The sequence below is a fragment of the Drosophila albomicans genome, chromosome 2R (assembly GCF_009650485.2).
Source record: "Drosophila albomicans strain 15112-1751.03 chromosome 2R, ASM965048v2, whole genome shotgun sequence".
Classification (NCBI taxonomy): domain Eukaryota; kingdom Metazoa; phylum Arthropoda; class Insecta; order Diptera; family Drosophilidae; genus Drosophila; species Drosophila albomicans.
Genome location: NC_047631.2, coordinates 13,997,465 through 14,019,423, shown reverse-complemented (window position 1 = coordinate 14,019,423; position 21,959 = coordinate 13,997,465). Strand labels below are relative to the sequence as shown.

Genomic DNA, 21,959 nt, shown 5'->3' with positions numbered 1-21,959 from the left:
AACTAACGAACGAACCAACACAATATCTAAGATTGATTGCCAGCCAGCCCAGCCAACACTGGCTGTATTGGGGGGCGGTGTGGGCGTTTCGACTTCCTGATAAAAAATCACATAAAATGCCTATTTTTATCGAGCAAAACTTAATTGCATTTTTGGGTCACTAAATTGGGTTATAAAAAAAAAAAAAAAAATGGGCCGGGCAGTCCAAATACAACTGGCATACATATATGTTGATAAGTTAAGAGTTAAGGCATCAAATGTTATTATGCTCGGCATAATAAACGGCTTAACAATACATTTGTTAATTCAATGGACTAGTTTAAATAATAGTCAAAAAGTAAAAAAACAGAGTGTGGGTGGCTAAGAGCACATTTTATGTGTGTGTTGTGCTGGTCATAAACATTTTAAAGAGTTGAATTTGAAAAGAATACAATCGGAGAAGATCAGATAATCAGCATGTTAAATGTTTGTACGCAACACTTTGGCACACACAGTAGTCAGTAAAAAGATATATCTGCATATCAGACAGCTAATAAGGTTTATGGTTCTCCCTCTCAGTTGTATCTGAAGATCTTTTCCCACACCAGGGGGGCAGTTAAAACTCGAAATAATTTGATGCCCTTGCGGCATTTTTCAATTTCGCTTTTGCCATTTCATTTGTATGCCCCATTTGAAGCTAGTGTGGCAGCTTTATATGACCCGTTCCAGCTATCCAGCATATTTTATAAGGCACTTTTTTGTGTGTCGGTTCTCTGTTTCTTTTTTTTTCTGTTTCTCGTTTTGCGTTGAGTTTTTTCTCGGACTCTGTCAAAAATTGTGGTTGTCATTTTTATTGAAAGCCGCCGCTGCACATTGCGAGTTTTGGACCCCAGCAACGGGCAACGGGCAACGGCAATGGGGCAACATTTATAACTTTTTGTTGCTGTTATTTGTGCACACAATTCGATTTCATACCTTTTTGTAGGTATGTAGATGGTGGGGGAACAAGAGGTGGAACAGCAGCTGTAGCTGTAGCTGGAGGTAAAGGCAGCGTCGCACGCTCCAAAGCAATTAAGCGCATGAATCAGGTTCAGGTTCGTTCCAATGGGCAAAAGGCAGGGCAATATGAATATATATTTGCAAGTGTGCGTGTGTTTTTCTTTTCGCCTTTTTTTTATATGACTTTAATAAAAACACATACCAAAAACAACACACATACAGATATACAGACATGGCACACACACCGGCCAATAAACTTAATTGATATGAAATGAAGTCATTTGGCAAAATCACTGGGAGAGTAATGGACCGCGTTTATTCAATTTGATTTGATGTCTGACTGGCAGGCAGACACACATATATACATATACTGTACATAGTATATGCTTATATGCATATAGAGATATATATTTTTTATTATTGCAATTCGAAAGCAATGGCGCATATGTGTGTGATTTTATGGTTAAAATGATTCAATTAAAATAACATTTTAGCCGCGCAGCACGGAAGCCGCATGACTGCATTTTAGCCACATTGCAAACTCGTTTCTGTGCTAATGATAAGTCCAAAATTGGCTGCACTTATAATAACATACTCGTTAAAAAGTCGATACACTCGCAATTAATAATAATCATACGCACCGTATTCCGAGTGCAAGATAGATTTTTGTATTCATGCACACTTCACATTCACATTCACGTTTGCGTTTGCGTTTGAGTTTTTAGTCATGCTGCGCTCTAATTTGTTTTTACCGACTCTGAAAATGGACTTGTTACAGCTGTCGTTGCATTTGCAGTTGCAATTGCCGTTGTCATTTGCCTGGCTAAATGCAAATTTTCCAATTGATTGCCATGGAAAAAAAGGGGCAGCGACGTTTGCCACTGAATGTTGTTTGCCACTGCTCGCTGCTAATTAGTTTCATTTTTGAAAAAACGACTGCGTCGATTGCCTGCTTAAGTGACAGACTTAATGACGACTTGACTGACTGACGGCACCAATCAGTCAAATGGACTCTGGCTTTAACTTGTGCGTCAAAAGCATTGCTTAAAATATATTGTGCACGCTCTCATCTGTTGATAACATGTGTGTGTGTGTGTGAGCTGACAAATTTCTGGGAAATCCATTTTTTGATTAGAGCATCCATAAATGCTCTTTGGCTTTGATTTGTTTGTCAATAACTGTGCAGCAATAGTTGCGTGATTCCAATAGCTAATCAGCAGCTTAATCACTGCAAACTTTTGCCCGCATAATGAAGGCATTAAAGAGTAATAAACAATTCAAATTGCCTTATAATATTTTGCACTTTTTTAAGCACTCACATAATTAATTAGGGAGTAAATGTTGCCAGCATGGAATGTGGCGCATAGCTGAAGAGCTGAAGAGTTTATGCTCAAATAAACAACAAGAAAATAAGTATGGCAACTTTGGTTTCTCTCATAAGAAAGCCTGTTGTCCTCAACATCATAAAAGTATTAATTTATGGGAAATTTTAATACTTTTTATGGAAATGGGAAGTAGGGTTAAACAAAGATACACAATTGAAATGTTCTTGTACCATTTTGAACTTCTTCTTTAAGCTCTCACATAATTAGCTATACTGCAAAAAGTATTAAGAGCACTCAAAATGTTGCAAGCATGGAATGTGCCTCAGTTGTGTCCCGCAATTCGCATAATTGCTGCATGTCTAGTCTGTTTCTTGTTGTTGTTTTTCCACTGCACGTTCCAGCCAGTCAGTTGATATTTATTTTTTGTTGCTATTTGCATTGCATTTGCTGTCAACGGCGCTTTGTGCTAATTTACTGGCTGTTCTGCTGTGGCAACATTTCCCGCAGCAGCAGCAGCTGCCACCATGACAACAGCAACTACAACAAGAGTCAGCAGTGAAGTATTTAAAGCGTCGCATGCGGTTTTCATTTTGATTTAACATATGCCTTTATTATTCTTTTTATTCATTTATTATTCGATTTGTTTGTTTGTTTGTTTTGTTTGCGCGCTATTAGCGAGAACGCAAAAAATGAAGTACGGATAAAACGGTAATCGGAGACGCAAATGGTTTTTGCATTTTGCGTAATCGGCGGCGTTATTTAAATGCCGACAGAATTTTGTTTATACAGTCCGCATAGTTGTCCGGCAAATGGAGACTGACCGGTCCGGTTCCGTTCGCTTGGCTTCGGTTCGCTTTTCTTTGGATCGATTCAATCTGTCAATCGAGCGCGCTGGCAGTCTGGCAGTCTGTCAGTCTGTCAATGTGCCAATCACTCAATCGCAAAGCAGTCTGGCTCTGAGTAACAATTTAATTAATTTAAGAGTGTAATACGAACCAGTTATGCGATAAATACCAACTCGACTTGTTTATTAGGTATGAGAATACATTCGCTTGCTTGTGTACGAATACGAGTATTAGCTCGCGATGCGATGCGATGAGTATCTATGGCTGTGAATGAGTCTACAAATACCTTTTAATTATGAATAATACTCATGACATTCTATTTAAAAGCCACAGCGATAACATCGCCGGCGACAAACTGAGAAGCTTCAATAAATCAAAGCCAAACAAAAGAAAACAAAAAGAACGCAACGTATCAAAATATAGTTTTGATAGATAGATACGAAAATGTTAAGAGAGAACTGGCTGATAAAGAAATGAGACTGTTTGCACTCTTATCGCAAACTATCTGAGAAAGTGCTCATTAGCAACTAACCGACAAATCAAATGTATCTGTGTATCTACAAATGTATCTGCGAGTTTCATTTTTTGCTGTCGCCGCCGCTTGACTTCAATTACAAATTGCAGCTAATGTTCATTGATAAGTTTTGGAGCAGCTCCAAAAGAAGGTCAACCTTTTTATACTCGTTACCCAACTAGTAAAAGGTTACTATAACTTTGTGTCTATGCGAAATTTTATGTTATTTAAAAATTAATATCTTTTGGTCAATAACGGAACTTGCTGTTGGGTCTTAAATGCTTTGGTTGACATTTGGGTATATTTTTTACTCTTTGGTAAGTATTAAATGTACTAGTATATCGATATATCAATTATTGCGGTTGGTATATTTTGATATTATTCTACATACCAAATATACCTTTCTGTATATTTTAGTATTTCTCGCTATATTAATTTTGATACATTCTACAAATAAACCATTAATGAGATATAAATTTTATATTTTTCAATATACCAAATATAGCTTTTAGTATATTTTAGTATTATCTCGGCATGTTATTTTGAAATATTCTACAAATAATACTATAATAATACATCAATTAACGACTTCGGTATATTTCAAATTTATATATACTAAATGTTGGTATATTTCAGTATATATTATACACTATATTAATTTTGATACATTCTATAAATAAACCATTATTGAGATATAATTTTATATTTTTCAATATACCAAATATACCTTTTAGTATATTTTAGTATTATCTCGGTATATTATTTTAATATATTTTACAAATAATACTGTAATTATATACCAATTAATGTCTTCGGTATATTTTCATATTTTTCTAGACACCAAATATTGCTTTTGGTATATTTTAGTACTATATCGGTATATTATTTTTAAATATTCTATAAATAGTACTGTGATATAATTTTATGGAAAAATATCTCACTGAAGAGAAGTCAGTATATTGATTGAGTATATTTTAAAAATAATACCGTAACGATTTGGTCTTATGAATATTGGGTAGAGGGTATCTCACAGTCGAGCACACTTCATTGTTGATTTCTTAGTTCTTTCAAATTGTTGCAGATTTGCTACTCTAATTATCAAAACAAAATTATTTTGTGGGGGGTTTATGGGGGTGGAGGTGTGTCAGAGTAATATATAATGTCAATATCGCATGTGTTATCAGCGAGCAAGTGCAATTACAATTTGCAACAATAATCATACAGATTGATAAGCACATAAGACAAACGCGACAATTCTAAGCGACCAATTACAGTGGAACATGGCTAAGATGTTTCCACCTACCATTAATTAACCCCGAAATGGCTTTATTTATTGTTTTATTTCTGTTTTATTATATCAATCGCCTGATAAGCAAGCATAGTTAGTTTCGATTGTAACCTTTATATTTATAAGCGATGATTAATTAAATACCCAATTAGTTGTGTTGACTGATAAGGTGAATAAGAATTATGAAATTCAGCGAAATGTGTTTACTACAAAATTCACACTCTGATTTGCCATTTAACTGTATTTACAAACTATTGAGAAGTGCATCTCAAATGGCTTGTTAAACATGTAATTTGTTTATGCTGACATTTTCTTATCGCCCCGCACTTTGAATGTCACTTTGCATTTACACGGAATAAATACAAAAGTGCTACTATTAAAGATGATTGTCGCCCACATTGATCGATGTCACTTACCTCAGTGGAAAGTCGAAGGGCGTCTGAATGGTTAATTGTATCCGAAAAGTCAAGGCGAGCAGAGAAAATCCAATTAAACGTTGATTGGTTGCTTTTTTCTTCACTTTTATTATTGTTTTTTCTTTTTTTTTGTTTTCTATATATAGATTTAAGTTAAAAGGTCACGTTATATTTGTTGTGTGCTTGTAATTGATTCACATATCCTTTTTTTTATTTTTTGGTTGATTATGTTTAGAGGAGCACCTTTTTGCACCCTTTATTGTTGTTGTTGTTGTTGTTGTTGTTGTAACTGTTGGCGATAATCCTTAATTAGTCTAACGAGTCGCAAATTAATCCACTTTGCTTAATTAAATTGCTCTGCCGACGCAACAGCAGCAACAAAAAAGCGAAACACACACAGAGAGAATAGTATAAAAAATGCGAATATCAGAACATTGTAATTAAAAAAAAAAAAATGACAAAATAAAATGAGAAAGAGAGAGAGAGAGAAAGAGAGAGAGGTAGTGCAATAGATGTAATTAATTCATTAGCCTGAGCCAGTTGACAATTATTGATTATGGTTTTCGGCCAGATTTCAGTTCTGTTTTGTTTTGTTTTGCGAAATTCATTTAAACACATTTCGAGTTGATTTTATGCATTAGTTACACAATTTGTTATTGTTTCGCCGTTTCCATTTGATTTTTCAATTATTTTTCGAATGCGTTCAAATGAGTGCTTTGATAAGCCACTGCGTAATGCTTTTGCTTTTGATTCACGTATTTTGAATGCATTTTTGTCATTACGAGTTGAATTGAATTGAATGAAATGAGATTTGTCTCCGTCGCGTCGGGGCTTTTTTCAAATTTCAATTAAAATGTCAGCCGCATTTTAATTTAAATATTTCGTTAGGCTAAATATTTAAATTTGGCAAACACTTAGCATATTGTATATTACATATTATTTGTCGTTTAATTATTTTGCCATTTGACATTTGGCGAGCTAATTGCAACAAGATTGTTGCACACATCTGTAATCTGTACTAAATGCTAATTCAATTTATTATATAAATACTAAGCAGGAATTTCTATTTCCTAAGTGAATATAGAAATATTCAAATAAATGTATTATGAAATTGTTTTCGATACGCTTTTGCTTGGAAGGAATTAGCAGATCATTTATGAAGTATTTATTGGCGTGTCAGACATATAAAAGCAATTTAATTTATTGTTATTAAAAGCGCAGCTAAAGTTATTAGCAAAAAGAGGGGTGGGAGGGGGAAGTTATGCAGGTCAAATTGCTGCGTTGTTTAACTGGCTTTAGCTGCTTTGCTTGCCAATTTAAAATTAATTACGTTTATTTAATTGTTTACTTTTGTTAACGTTGTGCACGTTCCGACAATTAAAACTTGAACTTTTTCGGGGATAAAAAGCAATTTCTGCATTTTCACATATACATTTATGTATTTTGTATACGCGTATGCATTATATAGTTATTTATTTTTAAGTTGTTATTAACATGCCAGTACACAGCAGCAACAGCAACGACAACGTTGGGTAATTAATGAGGAACGAACACACAACGACATGCGGCCATAAAGTGGACTTCAATTTGCGACACACAAACACAAACACACACATTCACACAGACGCATAAAGTGTATAACACCTCGACCAAAACTGAATTTAATTGGGTAATTGAAATAATTTTGTGAAAATTACAATTTCCATTTTTGCGCACACGGCAATAACTTATTTATTTATGAACAAACTTCGAATGTGGATGGGACAACAGTGCGGCTGCGTAACCTGTCAGCGGCTCAATTGACAAATTGCTGGCCGTTGACGTTGCTGTTGCTGTTGCTGTTGCCGTCGGAGAGCGTGCGAACCGAATAGCAAACACACACACACATAAAGATGAATTGGAGTAAGTAGGCAACAACAATAGAGAGGCTTCAAGTGTGAGTATCTTTGAGATACACAGACGCCAGCCACACGGCAGCAATTAGCGCCGTGAACACAAGTGTTGTATGTGTGTTTATTGTTGTTGCCGCGCGCGTTGACTGTTGCCATTGTTATTGTTGTTGTTGCTGTTGCTGCTGCTGCTGTTGATGATGATGATAATTGAGCACAAAAATCGTTGTCGTCGTCGTCAACGTCGTCTTATAAATTTCATTGCTGATTGCCGTCGGCCAGCAAAAGCGCACACACAATATCAACAAATTAATGAAAATACCAAGCAAAAATCACATAAAAACCAGACAGACAAACTTGTATGTGTGTGTGTGTGTTTGGGCCATATGCATAAGTAAATAAGTATATCGCGAAATGAATGCCGCTTGACGTCGCTTGTCGCGCTAATTCTTTTGGCCAGCAAATGCGACAATAACAAACAGCCGAAATGCTAATTAGTTTCATGTGTGACTAATGGATACAAAAGCGGCACAAACACAGCCGCACACACACACACATTCGTACACACACACCGTGACACACTCTCAGATACATCTACACATGCGTGACTGCTGCGGCTCTCTTGACAGTTGCTGTTGTTGCTGTTGTTGCTGTAACACACTTAATTAAAATAGTACACTCTGTCCATGCTTTCCCCTCTCGCTCACACACACAATCTCTCTCTCTTTCGCACTCTCTGTGGGGGTCGTTCCGTTTGCTGTTGATGCTATTTTAATGGCCTATGCCTCATTATAATTACGTTTATAATAAGCCGGCGCGTAAATTGAATTTGACTTTTCGATATATATCAAACGTCCGAAATATGCTTCACTATCTTCTGTCCGACGGTCCGTGTGTCCGTCTATCCGTCCATCCGTCTATCCGGATCCGGCCGAGCCACTTGTGTTTATAGCGTTAAACGTTTGTGTTTTTGTTTTTGCGCGTACGGGTAACGCGTCGTCGTCGTCCAAAGTTATCCACGCCGACGACAGCGACAGAGAAACGACGATGACGATGACGCTAGCAATTTGTGAGTGTGCTTCAAATGGGCACCGACAACACAGCAGCAGAGCACAGAAAGCACAATCCGATATCGAATACCCAATACCGACCACGACAACGATGGCAGCGATTCTAAACGACTTCTGAGTGAACGCTATAAAGCACGAAAACGATGTCGACGACAACGCAAACGACGTCGGCAGCGACGACAACGACGACGACGACAACAACCAAAACAGCCAACGACCGATGACGATTGGAAACTGTTGCTGTTGCTGCTGCTGCTGTGAACTGCGCCGTGCAACTATTTAACGACGACTGAATGTGGCAATTATGTATCTAGATACATTTTGGCCAAGCGCAGCGCCAGCGTCGCTGCCGTCGTCGACGCAAAAGCATCGCGAGGCAACGCGCGCGCTCTTTGTCTGTCCTGCCGTCTGTCCGTCCGTCCGTCCGTCTGTCTGTCTGCCTGTTTGTCTGTCTGCCTCTGTGTGTGTGAGTGGGGATTTTGTGTGGGGGTTGCTAAACGAGGCAACCATCATAAAACATATTACTATAATTACAATTATGGTGCGCTCTCACACACACAAACACAGAGACTGAGACTCGGATACAGATACTCGCTCTCATAGCATAGCTAGAGATACAAACAGTCGACGCGCACGTGAACATAACGCACGGCTATAAAACACACACAGAAATATCCACAACAACATTTTCATATGCATTACGGCTTAATTGTATCTCTTATTATTATTATTGCTGTTGCCAGTGTGTGAACTCATAAATTTATTGCTGTTGCTGCCGTTGATGTTGCCAGCAACATGTTGCTACGACAATGTGCTTAGGCTTCACTCTCTTGGTGTTGTTGCTGGACTGATGATTATTAAATGCTGAATGTATTTTATTGCTTTGATTGTTGTTGCTGCTGCCGTTGCTGTTGCTGTTGATGTTGCGCATTGTGGCAACCAGCTCCCTCAACGTCGCCTCGCGTTGCGTCTGTATCTTTTTTTGCATTGCAAATTGCCAACGTCGCGTCGCGTTGTTGGCATCGCTGGCATTGCTTTGCCTCTGAGTTTGTTTTTAATTCTCTATAATTGAGTTATATGTACTTTAATAAGTTGGCGGCGGATGCTGCGCTGTTCAACTGTTGTTGCTGCTGCTGCTTTGGCTGCTGCTGGTTTAGGGCGTTCGCTCACAGCCATTCACTTGGCTTGTTGTTGTCGCGTCGCCGTTTAGCGCTAATTAATGCTGAGCCAACGGTTTTCCATTTGCTTTTTATTGCCGATTGCCGCCTGCTGCCTTTTGTCTCTCGCTCGTTTGTTTCTTAATTGTTCACTCAGATTTCTTATTTGATTAATTATTTCGATTCGCATTCAATTCACATAGTTCATATGCATTCAGTTTTGACTTTTTTCAATTTCAATTTCAATTCTCTCCTAATTACTTACTTTATTTAGCTCTTTTTTTTACTTTGGATTGTTGTTTGTGCAATAATTGGTGTATAATTTCATTTCCTGAGAACTCTGTTGAGACTTGGGTCGTGGGCTACCAACAAATGCTTTCATTGTATCGTATTTTAATGTCGTAACTCGCCAACAGCAAAAAGCAACTCTTGGGGCGAATTAGTCAGCTAAGCAATTTGCTAGTTGTGTACACAATTTTTATGTATTCGAGCTCAATTAGCTATAAGGGTGCAAGTGTTCTTTCCTCCATGTGTGTGTGTTTATTAATAGGCATTATGTGCTATCGATAAGACGGATTACTCATCACACACACACACTCTGAATAATTCGACATGTCAGCGAATTTAAATTGGGAAGCTTTCAAAGCGAGTTATGAACTCGCAATTATACAACAAGTGAAAGTACTTACAATAAAAAACTATGAAAAGCTTTGCTTATTGATGTTCTGCTGTGATTACATTTCTTGGAAATTTACAGCGATTAAAATTGTTTACTTCGATTGCGAATACGAGTGTTGTCTGATCACAAAACACGGCTTAAATTCTGTGCTGTTTATTAATGATGTATCAAGCAATGAACTCTCAATGACCTCTTGTAAAATGAGCAAAAAAAATAAGAAGAGGTAACAACAGCAACAACAAAAAACGAAGCGAGAACATCATTAGCAACAATCCATAAAAACAACAATAACAAAGGCAATGTGATTTCTCATTTAAATAGAATTGAAGCTGAAGCTGAAGCTGAATCTGAAGCCGAAGCTTAGCACAATTTGCTACTAAAAATAACAGAGGAGAATAAAAATAAACAGATGAATGTGTATAGTACTTGGAGTTATAATGATGTTGCTGCTGCTGCTGTTGCTGCTGTTGTAGATGAAGCAATTTAGATGCACTCGAGCACTTGATGAGCGAACTTGATGGTGGAATGGGGGAGGGGAAGGGGGAGATGAAGCATATTCGCATTTAACTAAACAAATTGTGTTTGTTTTTCTTTTTTTGTGTATGCTGATTGATGGCAAAACTTGGCTGGATTATTCGATTGGCTTACTTAGTGCGATGAGTTCGACATTCGACAACAACCACGACAACGACGAACGTGAACGCGAACGTGAACGAGAACGAGAAAAAGAAGCGAGGATGACTGCGACGGTCGTTAACGCAAAACGTCAATTTACAACTGCGAATGTGATTGTGAATGTGAATGCCCAACAGCGCCAAACGAGCCATGCAACATCAGCAGCAATAGCAACGGCAACAGCAACCGAGAAATGGCAACAGCAACTGGCAACGTGGCAATGGCAACATGTTGCGTGTCAAGGATGGGGCTTCGCAACATGCGGGGCCAATGCAGGGCGCATCGCAAAAGTACAAGCAAATAAACTTATTATAAATATCTCCACTTAAGCCAAGCGCTTGTTGCCGACGTCGACGTTAACGTCCTCTGCTGCCTCCGCTGCCAGTGCCACTGCCAACGTCGCTGTGGGGGCCCCTCATTTATGCTGCAGACAAATCCCAACGACCAGTGAACCAGCAATAAGATACAAATGCGCACACGCAAAGCTAAATGTGCTCTCGTTCACACACAGAGACACACACACACATACACAGGACTGTGTAGGGGAGGAGTACGGCAGATGGACGGCTGTCAAGTCGCAATAAGCAACAAAAGCATTAAATGATGACAACAACATTGCGCTTAATGGACTGCCACTGCCGCGTTTCGCGTCTCAATTCAAAGTGCATTTTGCCTCTCACACTCTGTTCGCTCGCTCGCTTACACTCTCTCTTCTGTGTTGATTCGTTCTCTGTTCCACTCGCAGTCACGCTGCCTGCTCTCAATTTTTACTCTCTTATTTTGGCTTTGCTGTGTCTCGTTCGTTTCCTACTGCGCTCGCACTCTGGCATACAGGCTGTGTGCATGTAGTTGTAGTTGTAGTTGTAGTTGTAGTTGTAGTTGTGGAGTGACTGTTTGCTCTTGGCTTGCGTTATAAATCCATTATAATAAAATCATTTTGTTGTTTTATTAGTTCAGCAACAATGTTGCCGGCGGAGCAGTCAAGTGCCTTGGCAACATGTTGCGCTGCTCATAAATATTGCAAGTGTTTTCAATTAGCTCACATTCTGTGACTTTCATACTAAATGAGAGCTGCTCCGCTGGCGAGTTGAATTGAGCACAGTGCGCCTGCATGTTGCTTTATGTGGGTGTGGGTGTGAGTGGGTCTTCTGTATGTGTGTGTGTGGATGTGTGCGTGACTAGTTTGAATAGGGTGCTGTTTGCAATTAGAAATTGCAAGGCGCAAGTGACGTAATTAAAATCAGCAACTAAAAACTGCAAGTTGCAGTTGAAAGGTCACAGCTAGTGACCTCAGCAAGTACTCAGTTGCAAATAAAAAAAGGTCAATGCAGCAGTTTTCTTGCTCGACCTAAAATGGCAGCTGGCAATCAACGCACTTCCGCAGACAACTACAACACCCACAACATGTCAATCGAGTATGTGTGTGTTAGTGTGTGTGTTTCTGAAAGCAATTTCCGCTTGTGTCCGCAATTAAAAAGCAATATCATCCCGAGTAGACATAAACAGAGAAGCGAATTGAATTTTTATGATGTGTTTGTTAAATGGTTTCATAAATGGCAAATACGACAACGACTATAACGTAACGAGCAAAGAGTATTCTAGTCAGAGAGACAAGCTCAGAAATGCATTCGATGGTCACAGGCGCACAGCAAACGAAGAGAAGAACTCACACTCTTGCTCTCTCCCTCTTTGCCATCTCTTTCGCTCGTTGTGTGCATAACTGTAACTGCAAAAGTTCAAATGAAATGAAATCAAATTGCAAAAGTCAGGGACAGAGTCCAGAACCGAATTCGAATCCGAATCCGAATCCTTTATTGAACTTGCTGATGATGGTGTGGTTTACATGTTGCAAGTACGAGTGTGGAGGGTGCAACTGTGTGGCACTCTGTTTGCCATGTGTTTCATTAGCGTATTTATGGAATTTTTATATGCTCTGCGACATTCGAAATGTGTGAAACATTTATGTTGAATGTGTTTGCTCAATGTATTTTGTCAAATTGAATTCCCTGCATAATACAAAGAACAAAAAAAACAACGATGAATATAATGTGGCATGATATGTGGCAGCAGTCGTTAATCAACTTTGCCACTCGCTGCTAGCCTGATTAAGCTTGGCCCTGATTAAGCTGTGGGCACAATACACAATTTGCAACCCTGTTGTTAACCCGCTCATTAAAATCGTTTCAGCCGAACAATGGGGTTGTTCTTGCAACAGCAACAGCAACAGCAACGTTGCTGTTGTCATTTTGGCATTAATGTTCACTCAATAAAATGTCATAATTAAAAAATAATTTTGCCCATATGCAGAATGTGGCAGTTGCTGCTGCTGCTGCCAGAATGACCTTAATTGCTGGCGTACGTGTGGCAGCAATGTATGTGAATGTGCATGTGTGTGGCACTGGCAGTGGCAGTAGTAGCAGAGTGGCAGCCAGTGAGGCAGTGTTGCAACTGTCAAATGAATAAAATTAAGTGTAGCTGTATCCCTGTTGTTGTTCTTGCTGCTCGTGTTGCTCTTTCGCACAGCAGCAACAGCAACAGCAGCAGCAGCAACTGGATGGCAGGATATGTTGTTGCACTAATTGAATGTGGCAGGCATGCTGCAAGTGAGAGACAAAGAGAGATGAAGTGGGGGCAAAAGTGCTGCAAAGGCAGGCAAAAAGTTGAGCTTGTCTCTCGCCACAGCATGACGCTCGCACTGTCTCACTCCAACACACATTTGCATCATGTCTGTGTGTGTGTGTGTGTGTGTGTGTGTTTGTATCAGTGTCGGAGCACACAAGTAGCTTCATTTTGCGCCACAATTCGTATTCGCATTCGCATTTTAAGTGCAACGGCACACAGATTGCGATTGCTGTTGACATGGCAATGCAATAAAAGTTTGCTCCTCGCTGCTTTCTGTTGCTGTTGGTGTTGCTGCTGCAATTGCAGTGGCAGCAAAAGGCATCATGCAGCATCATGAGGCAGCAGCAACAGACAACAGACAACAGACGGCAGACGACGGCAATTGTTTCCCATTATTGCTTATGCTGATGATTAAGAGCGTCAGGCGCAATGCAGCTCAGCTTCCATTCGACGACGACGACGACGACAACGACGACCACACAAAAGCCATCAGCCAGTGGCAGATTAAAATGTGTTAATGGCCCCCCTTCTCCACCCCCTTCTTCTTCCTCTCTACTCACTTATTGGGTACAGCTGGAGATTTGAAGAGAGAGAGAGAGAGAGAGTTGCAAATTGCCATCAATTAAAATTACAAAAGGCAATTGCATGGCGCACTAAATACGAGAACGCATTCTATGTGCTTTATTGACTGTCACAGCCAAACACAACACACACACAACACACAGCACAACACAACATATACAACAGTTAAGACAATTTGCTCAACATCAATTTGGCATTTTCACTGCCGATGGCAAATGCGAGAAGCGAATGCAATAACTGTCAGGTATTTTTCCTATTTATGAGTGCAACCTTAAAGTTTTCGCATATTTTCCGAAATATTTATAAACAAAAATGCTGTCGTTGTCGTTGCCGTTGTCTTCCTGCATGCCACTGCCTGATTGTGTTTGTGGCAGCATTAAATGTCTGTGTTTACTTTCAGAGGCAGTCTCAGCCAAAGCCGAAGTCTATTTATATCACATATTCATTCAAGAGCCTAGCTGAATCTATGTGTGCACAGCAAAAAACCTGCTTAAATCAAGAAATTAATTTTTGAATAATAATATGAGGATGACATTTCTCTTAGTAGACAAATTCTTAAGTCAATTATCAAAATTCTACAAAAATTCTGAAGCAGCAAGTTTTCTTTTTCATGAATTAAAAAAAGTCAAGTCAAACTTGGAAAATAACATCTTAAATAAGACGTACTTGAATTTAGATTGTTAAGAAATACAAGTAATTTGTGTAAGTTTTCTATACTTTAACATTTCTATAATTAACACGTTTTTCAATATTAGAATTATTAGCGACAACAAGTTATAATTGTAGAGAAGGAAAATTATAACATTCGAATCATCTAAGAAATAAAAATAAAATACTTGATATTGGGTGCTGTTTCGATGTGTACTTTAAATGAAGTGGTATAAACATGATGTAGTCTGTGGTATATTTCAGTATATTTTATACCCGCTACCCATAGGGTAGAAGGGTATTATAACTTTGTGCCGACAGGAAATGTATGTAACAGGTAGAAGGAGGCATCTCCGACCCTATAAAGTATATATATATTCTTGATCAGCGTCAACAGCCGAAACGATCTAGCCATGTCCGTCGGCCCGTCCGTCCGTATGTCCGTCTGTCACCAGATCACTCAGATCAGATAGAGATTAAAATTTTGCCCATTTCGACCGCGCAAATAAAAAAAAATCGAATAACAGCACGCAGTTGCTAGAGTTTCGAATTTTGGTATATACAATAATTACTATAGTAGTTATGATTCCTGAAAATTTGGTTGCGATCAGATAAAAATTGTCGAAGTTATTAAAGAAATACTTTTGTATGGGCAAAAACTGGGGATCTTAGTTGCTTTGGCTGACTGGTATATTGTGCCGTCTATGGTATATTTTGAATGCAGTACTATATCGATATACCAAATATACCATTTGGTACATTGTTAGTATTTTTAAAGTATATTCGGTATATTTTGAGAAAAATTCGCAAGATATATTTCTTTTATTCAAAATGGGTAGCGGGTATCTCACAGTCGAGTATACTCGACTGTAGCTTTCTTACTTGTTGCAAATTAATTAATAAGAGTGCCTACTGAGCTTATAGCAACAACAGCGATATCGAGTTTTAATTTTAGAGGAGCGGAATTTTAAATTTCGAAAAATTTAAGAAATAAGAATTTGAGAATTTTTGGTGTTCACTCTACGGTATATTTTAAATGTATATTCATATACCTAATATAGTCTGCAGTATATTTAAGTATTTTGTAAATTAATTTGGTATATCATAATAATACTTATGGTGTATTTTGATTGGTTGATTAATATAGAGTATGGTATTTAATTATTATTTGGTTAATTTAGTGTATCGGAAGAATAAATGTTTGTGACTTTTTTCTCTCTGTGTAGTCATACATTCAAGCTATTGTCTGCGAATAATATTAGCCAGAATATGTCTATATAGAAGTTGTGTTGAATTATCTAATCAGCCAAGCTTGCTTGCTTGTTTATCATTTATTAAACTTTAGCTTAGCGTGTTGTCAACCAAGTTGGTTGCAATTTAAGCCTTTTCGCTTAACTTTTTACAGCTGGTTGAATTACACCTAAGACCAATGTTGACTAGCACTTTTGGCCCTAATCAGAGGAGAGGGAGAGAGAGAGGGAGAAGGAGAAGAGTTGTAACCAAGGCAACACACACAGTTTGCAATATTGCATTTTGTGCTCACATTGAGACTTATAAGAATTCTCACTGGCAACTCAACACACAAAACTGGGATTTAAATGGAATTTAGCAGCAACCTGAAAGAAAGAAAGACAACAGCAACAGCAACAACAACAGCAACAACAACGACAGCAAGTTGCAAGTACAATTGTAGCAGCTGTTGCTCTGTTGCCAACTGATGGAATTCTGGCTCTCACTGACATTGCAGGTACACTTGGCTAGTATTTAGACAGCAGAAGGAAGGAAGAAGCCAGACGACAACGTCTTCGACTTCGTCTTCGTCTGCGTCGTCGTCTTCATTGGCCACCCACGCTACTTACGCTGGAAAAAGCATGTTTAAATGTTGCCTCTGCTTTTGTTTGCTATCCCCATGGATGATGTCCGATGTCCGAAGCTCCTTCTCCTCAAGTGTAGTTACTTTATTTTCCAGCAATTTGTTACATGTGTTAGTCGCAACATGCTGCAGGGGCAACACTTCCTTGGCTGCTTGTTCTTGTTGTTGTTGTTGTTGTTGTTCGTCGCCCACGCTGAAAGACGCTGCCAAGGCAAAAGTCAAGGTAGATATTTTACTGCTACTTCAGTTTGTTGCTAAGTGGAAAACTTTGCGCACAAGTTTGGCAATGGACAGGAAATACACTGAAATTTCTCCCACTTGACTTTTCTAGTTAATATAAAATTAATTAGGCATTTAAGTTCATATGTCGCATTATAACTTGGGGTACTTCTACCATTAAGCGCATTGTTTGTACAACAGATATTGAAATGTGAATAATTGATTAATTTGATTGAAATTGAAGCATTAGGTGGGGCTAAGGCACCATCAATTACTCAATAAAAGTCAGGTACGAATTTGCAAGCTGTATGCGGCCATAGATCAAAGACGTCAAACAAAACACACACAGACGTAGAGAGCAATCACATTTCATGCATTCACTGTCATTGTCGGGCTAACAACCCTGGACCTGGACCTCCAAACTTCCCCCCTCTTTCTCCCTCCTCTCGCATTGACAAATGATTGTAAGTTGAAGCAGCAGCAGCCTTGCCACTGCCACAGTCAGATTGCTGCTGCATTTGGTAAATTAATCAACCCTTGTTGAATGATATGTGCAGACTTAAGGTGGGGGGCAAGTAGAAGTGGAAGGCACTGAGTTGGGAGCAATGTCTGCAGGGTGACAAGCCATAATTACGTTTTAAATGCAACCGTTGCCGTTCTTTGTCTATTGCCTGCCACACGGGTTTGGGGGCAAGACGCAGCCTGCGGCCAAAAGCTGAATAATTTGCAAAATCAATTGCATGCGATTCAATTAGAGATGCGTTCGTGCCACACACTGTTGCAAAGATCAAAAACCAAAAGCTTAGCTTCGCCACAAATATGAAAGGCTCTTTTGGCCACTTTGAGCGCATTCAAAAGCAATAAACATGAATGCAATCAAAAACTTCGTGTGTTGCTTGCTAATCGATGTTCATTTTTATTAAATAATGGCCACTTAATTGGACTATTATTATTATTTGCCATTAAAAATACTAAATTCAGTCTCTTTATCGATTCCATTTCGATCATTCGTTTATCGGCGAGCTGTCGACTTTTTCTTACTGCACAGTGTTACCAACTGAAACATATTATCGAATGAGTGCTTAAATTATCGATATATTTAATTTACACATACTACACAATAGAATTTGCATTTAAATGTGTTTTTAAGAGAGCATTTAGTGAGTCTATCAATTTAAATTTGTTGTTTTGGTTGCAACTGCAATGCGTGTAAGCTGCAATTGTCATTGCTTTTTTGTGTTGTTGCTGCCTGTGATCTGCAGCAATTGTGCGTTGCAGTTGCACAATTGTGCAGCATTTACCTTCTGTTCGATTTCGATTCGATTGCATTTGTTTAACTATCCTCACACACACATACACGCCCCTGACGACAACAAAAAATAAGAGCCCACAATTTATAAGCCTTTTGGCAACATTTTGTGGCTTTGATTGCAATTATCTTTTGAATTTTGTATTTATTTGCTACACTTTGGGCCAATTGTGTTCGTTGCACGGCTTTTGTGTGTATTGTCATTGTCATTTGTTGCCCATGTTGCATGTGCAAATAAACTGCAACCACGTACGTTGTAACACATTCAAGGGGAGGGAGGGAGTGGCCAGAGCTCTTTGTTTACGCATCGATTGTGTTGTTGTGTTGTGAACCCTTTGTGGAGTTAGTTTTCAATTTTACAATTTGCCGTTTATTAATTGGCAATTTCGTAAAGAGTGTGTGTAAGTGATTCATGATGGCCTCGAGCCATCATCATCATCATCGATGAAGAAGTCAACATCAACAACAACAACCCCCGTTTTGTGGACATCTCGTATCGTTTCGATTTATTAATTATTCAATCGGTTTTGCGCACAAAGTTCATTCATCTAGAGCTGACCCCAGTGATGCGGCGGCAATCCCTGGCCATTGGGATAGTTACTCGAGTTGAGATGCTCCAGCAGATAGTTGGCAAAGTATTCGCTGCGCTGCTCGTGCGGCACAAGCTGCACCGCCCGCCAGCCATTCACAATGGGAGCGCACCTCTCCGGCTGCATAGGAAACGGCTTGCAGATGGTCCAGAAGCTGCGTTTCTTGCGCGGTCGTTGAGGTACGTTCACCGTCTCGAGCATGTGGTGTAATTCGATTGGCGGCTCGTGCGGTGCATCCAAGAGCATTGCCACCTGCGGATTCTCTTGCCGCATCGCCTGCAACTGCGCTGCGTCCAATTGTCGCTCCCAGGCCTCGGCATCGGCATCGCCGCCATCGGCAGCAGCGGGCAAGTGCACAACGTTCGCCACACCGACCTCGGGCAATTGGATGCGTATCGCTGCTTCTTCGACTGCCTCCCGATCCATGAGTTTGTCGAGGGAGGAGGGAGGGGGGTCTTTGTAAGGAGAATGCTTGCTCTGTTCCTTTGGCACAGTCAACAAAATGAGAATGGGAAAGAAAAGAGAATACGGCAGTGGAAAGCGCTGCTAATTGAGTTTAGTTAATTTTTGTTGTATTTGTTTTTTCGTTTCTTTTTATTGTGTTGCTTACTGCGAGCTTAATGTAAAACTGAAATGTGTTCAATAATGTTCTAAGCGCAGCCTGCTCAACATAACTTTTGTAAATTGAAAAACATACATACATATTATTTGTATTGAGTTTTGGTCGAGCAAAAGCCAATTTCGTATGCTATGAAATAGAACTGTGTATCCATTAGGTGCAAAACACCCACACCCACTCACACTCACACACACTCACATTCAGTTAGGTGAAGCATACATATCCATATCCATATCGACAACTTGAATGTCAGACAGAGAGACGAGCTGCCCAAAGGCAACTGCTGTTGCTGCCTCTGCTGTTGCTCCCCAGCGTCCAGCTACAAATGGATAAATGCTGTCTGACATTTACCCACTTACCCTCCCCCGAACCTCATTCCTCTTTGCGCAGCAACACACTCGCAGTCAGAGTCAGAGTTGCCACCCACAATGATTGCACGCATTTAGCCCTCTTTAACCCAATGGCGACTCACTTTTGTTGTGAATGCCTCTATGTGTGTGTGTGTGTGTGAGTGTGTTTGTGCTGCCTGCGTCACCATCGTCAGCACACCATCGACCATCACCATAAGCATTACAAGCAATTTAATTCGTTGTAATGTTGCCATGAAGCACACGCCGCAGCTGCTGTCCCATGTTGCCATTGTTGTTGTTGTTGATGCTGTTGCCTGCTCTCATAATGCACTGTAAACGATGCCATTATGCCAGTCGCGCAATTATTCATTTCGCTTATTATATAAACACATTTATACGCCTATTATAATTAAATTCGGCAATCTGCAATCTCAACTTTTCGGCAGAGCTTAATCAATTTGCGAGTGCTTAAAAACCATTTTGCCAGCCAAAGCGCCAAATTGTAAGCTTTTAAATGAAACGCAGGCAAGCGTGTGACTGACACACACACACACACTGACGCTAGCATATACTCACACATACATATACAACGCGCATCCAACAAGTTAGCTGTTGGCAACATGTTGCTAGCAACATTTGCACAAAGCGCCGACGCATTCGCTCGCAAATTCCGCTCTTTTTGCACTCTCTCGCTCTTGCTCTTTCTCTGTCTAATGGTGCTGTCTCGCTCGCCAGTTGGCTGCAATTTATTGAGGCCCCTTCCTGCCACGCTCCGTGTGTGTGTCTGTGTGTGTGTGTAATCACATTGTTGCCATTTTCACTTCATTATTTTGCTTTTATATGTGGCAATTTTGTTTTATTGCTGGCGGCCCGACAGCATCCTTCGGCTTATGTTTGCGTAAGCTTTGGCGCGCGCTCTCTCTCTCTGTCTCTCTCCCGCTCTCTCTGCTGCTGCTGCTGCTACTCATTGACTTACCTCTGCCACGGCCACTTGCGATTTAGTTGGTTAAGCAACAAGGCCAGGATGCGCCACCTTCTGCCACCCATCAACAACAACAGAAACAGGAGTCAGAGCCCAGAGGAAGTCGACCCTCAATGTCGCTTACTCGCTTCAAGCGACCTTGTTTGTGCACATGTATGGACGTGTATTTATAAATGCGTAGAGCGTGTGCGTCTCTCTGTATTTATGTGTGTGTGTGTGTGTGCATGAAGCAGACAGTAATTATTATGCCATGTCCAGCGATAATTGGATTCAATGGAATGCCTCCATGTCCGTGTAAAACAGCAACTGCAAGAGCGAGACTTTGTCAATGTGTGAGTTCGGTTATTGCATTCACACTGCACTCACTCATTCACTCACACACTCACTCACTCAGTGAGTGGCAGCCATTCAATCAGTGTTTGTCAGTGTGAGTTTCGGATTTGTATGTTTATTAAATGCTTGGCTGACAATTAAATATTGTCAACTAATCACATGCAGTTGCTTAAATGCTCAAATATTCCCACAATCTACGATTTAATCTGCACACACACAAAACACTCTCTAGTCAAATTTCGCATTGACTTAATTATTAACAAGCATTATATGCAATACAGTATGCTGACAATTATTGTTCTATTAGCAACATTTATGAAGTTTATTCAAAATAATTGTTTTGATTAATTGGAATTTGAGGAATATTCCTAAATCTGTTCAAATAGATAATTCCAAATTAGCCTATACTTCTTTTTTTTATACTTTAAAACACCTCAGTTTTAAAAATTGTTTTTGCTATTATCCCAATAAACTCTAATTGCAATTAGTTTTTTTTTTGTTTTTTTAAGTTCCATTGTTATTCTAAAACTTAAGAAATACTCAAAATGATATATATTTAGCAATAATTTGATTTAATAATGTAATTATTTAGAAGTAATGTATATAATTTTTTTCAACATAATTGTAGTTGCAATAATTTGTATATTCGTATAGATTTCTTATCAATAAATTCATCAGTTTAAATATAAATTTAAATTTTAATAACAAAATTTTTGATAATTTAAAACACGTTGTAAAATCGCATTTTCTATTATTCCTATTTACCAATTTCCAATTATCTTATGTTTTTCTAAAAAGTTTCATTTTATTCTGAAACTTCTTCGTATTATTTCTTTCTTTTAATGCGTCGTTTTAAAAAACATTTTAAATAACGATTAGGCATTCGGAAATAATTTCATTCAAAAATGGAATTCAAAAAAGTATTTTACGTAATAATATTTACTTGAAATTATTCTTCGATTACAATATATTATCATTTTTTTTCATAATTTGATC

At 39.0% G+C, this 21,959-nt stretch overlaps 2 protein-coding genes across 2 annotated transcripts in view; both read right to left on the bottom strand.

Annotated features, from left to right (window-relative positions):
* The window catches only part of LOC117574334 (putative uncharacterized protein DDB_G0291812), a 43,366-nt gene extending 34,760 nt beyond the window's left edge, over positions 1 to 8,606 (bottom strand). Inside the window, exons 1-2 of the mRNA XM_052008177.1 lie at positions 8,055 to 8,606; positions 5,367 to 5,655 (exon numbers count right to left, since the gene is read on the bottom strand). The gene's annotated coding sequence lies outside the window, so the exon portion shown is untranslated. The remainder of the gene's footprint in view (positions 1 to 5,366; positions 5,656 to 8,054) is intronic.
* Positions 8,607 to 18,567: 9,961 nt separating this feature from the next.
* On the bottom strand, positions 18,568 to 19,310 carry LOC117574546 (male-specific protein scotti). The gene has a single exon (XM_034258416.2). It carries the CDS (start codon positions 19,103 to 19,105, stop codon positions 18,638 to 18,640), a length of 468 nt encoding a protein of 155 aa, XP_034114307.1. The 5' UTR covers positions 19,106 to 19,310; the 3' UTR covers positions 18,568 to 18,637.
* Positions 19,311 to 21,959: the final 2,649 nt, after the last annotated feature.

Bases quoted from the DNA above. Each gene is read 5' to 3' on its own strand.
- LOC117574546 (XM_034258416.2), bottom strand. From the start codon at position 19,105: ATGGATCGGGAGGCAGTCGAAGAAGCAGCGATACGCATCCAATTGCCC.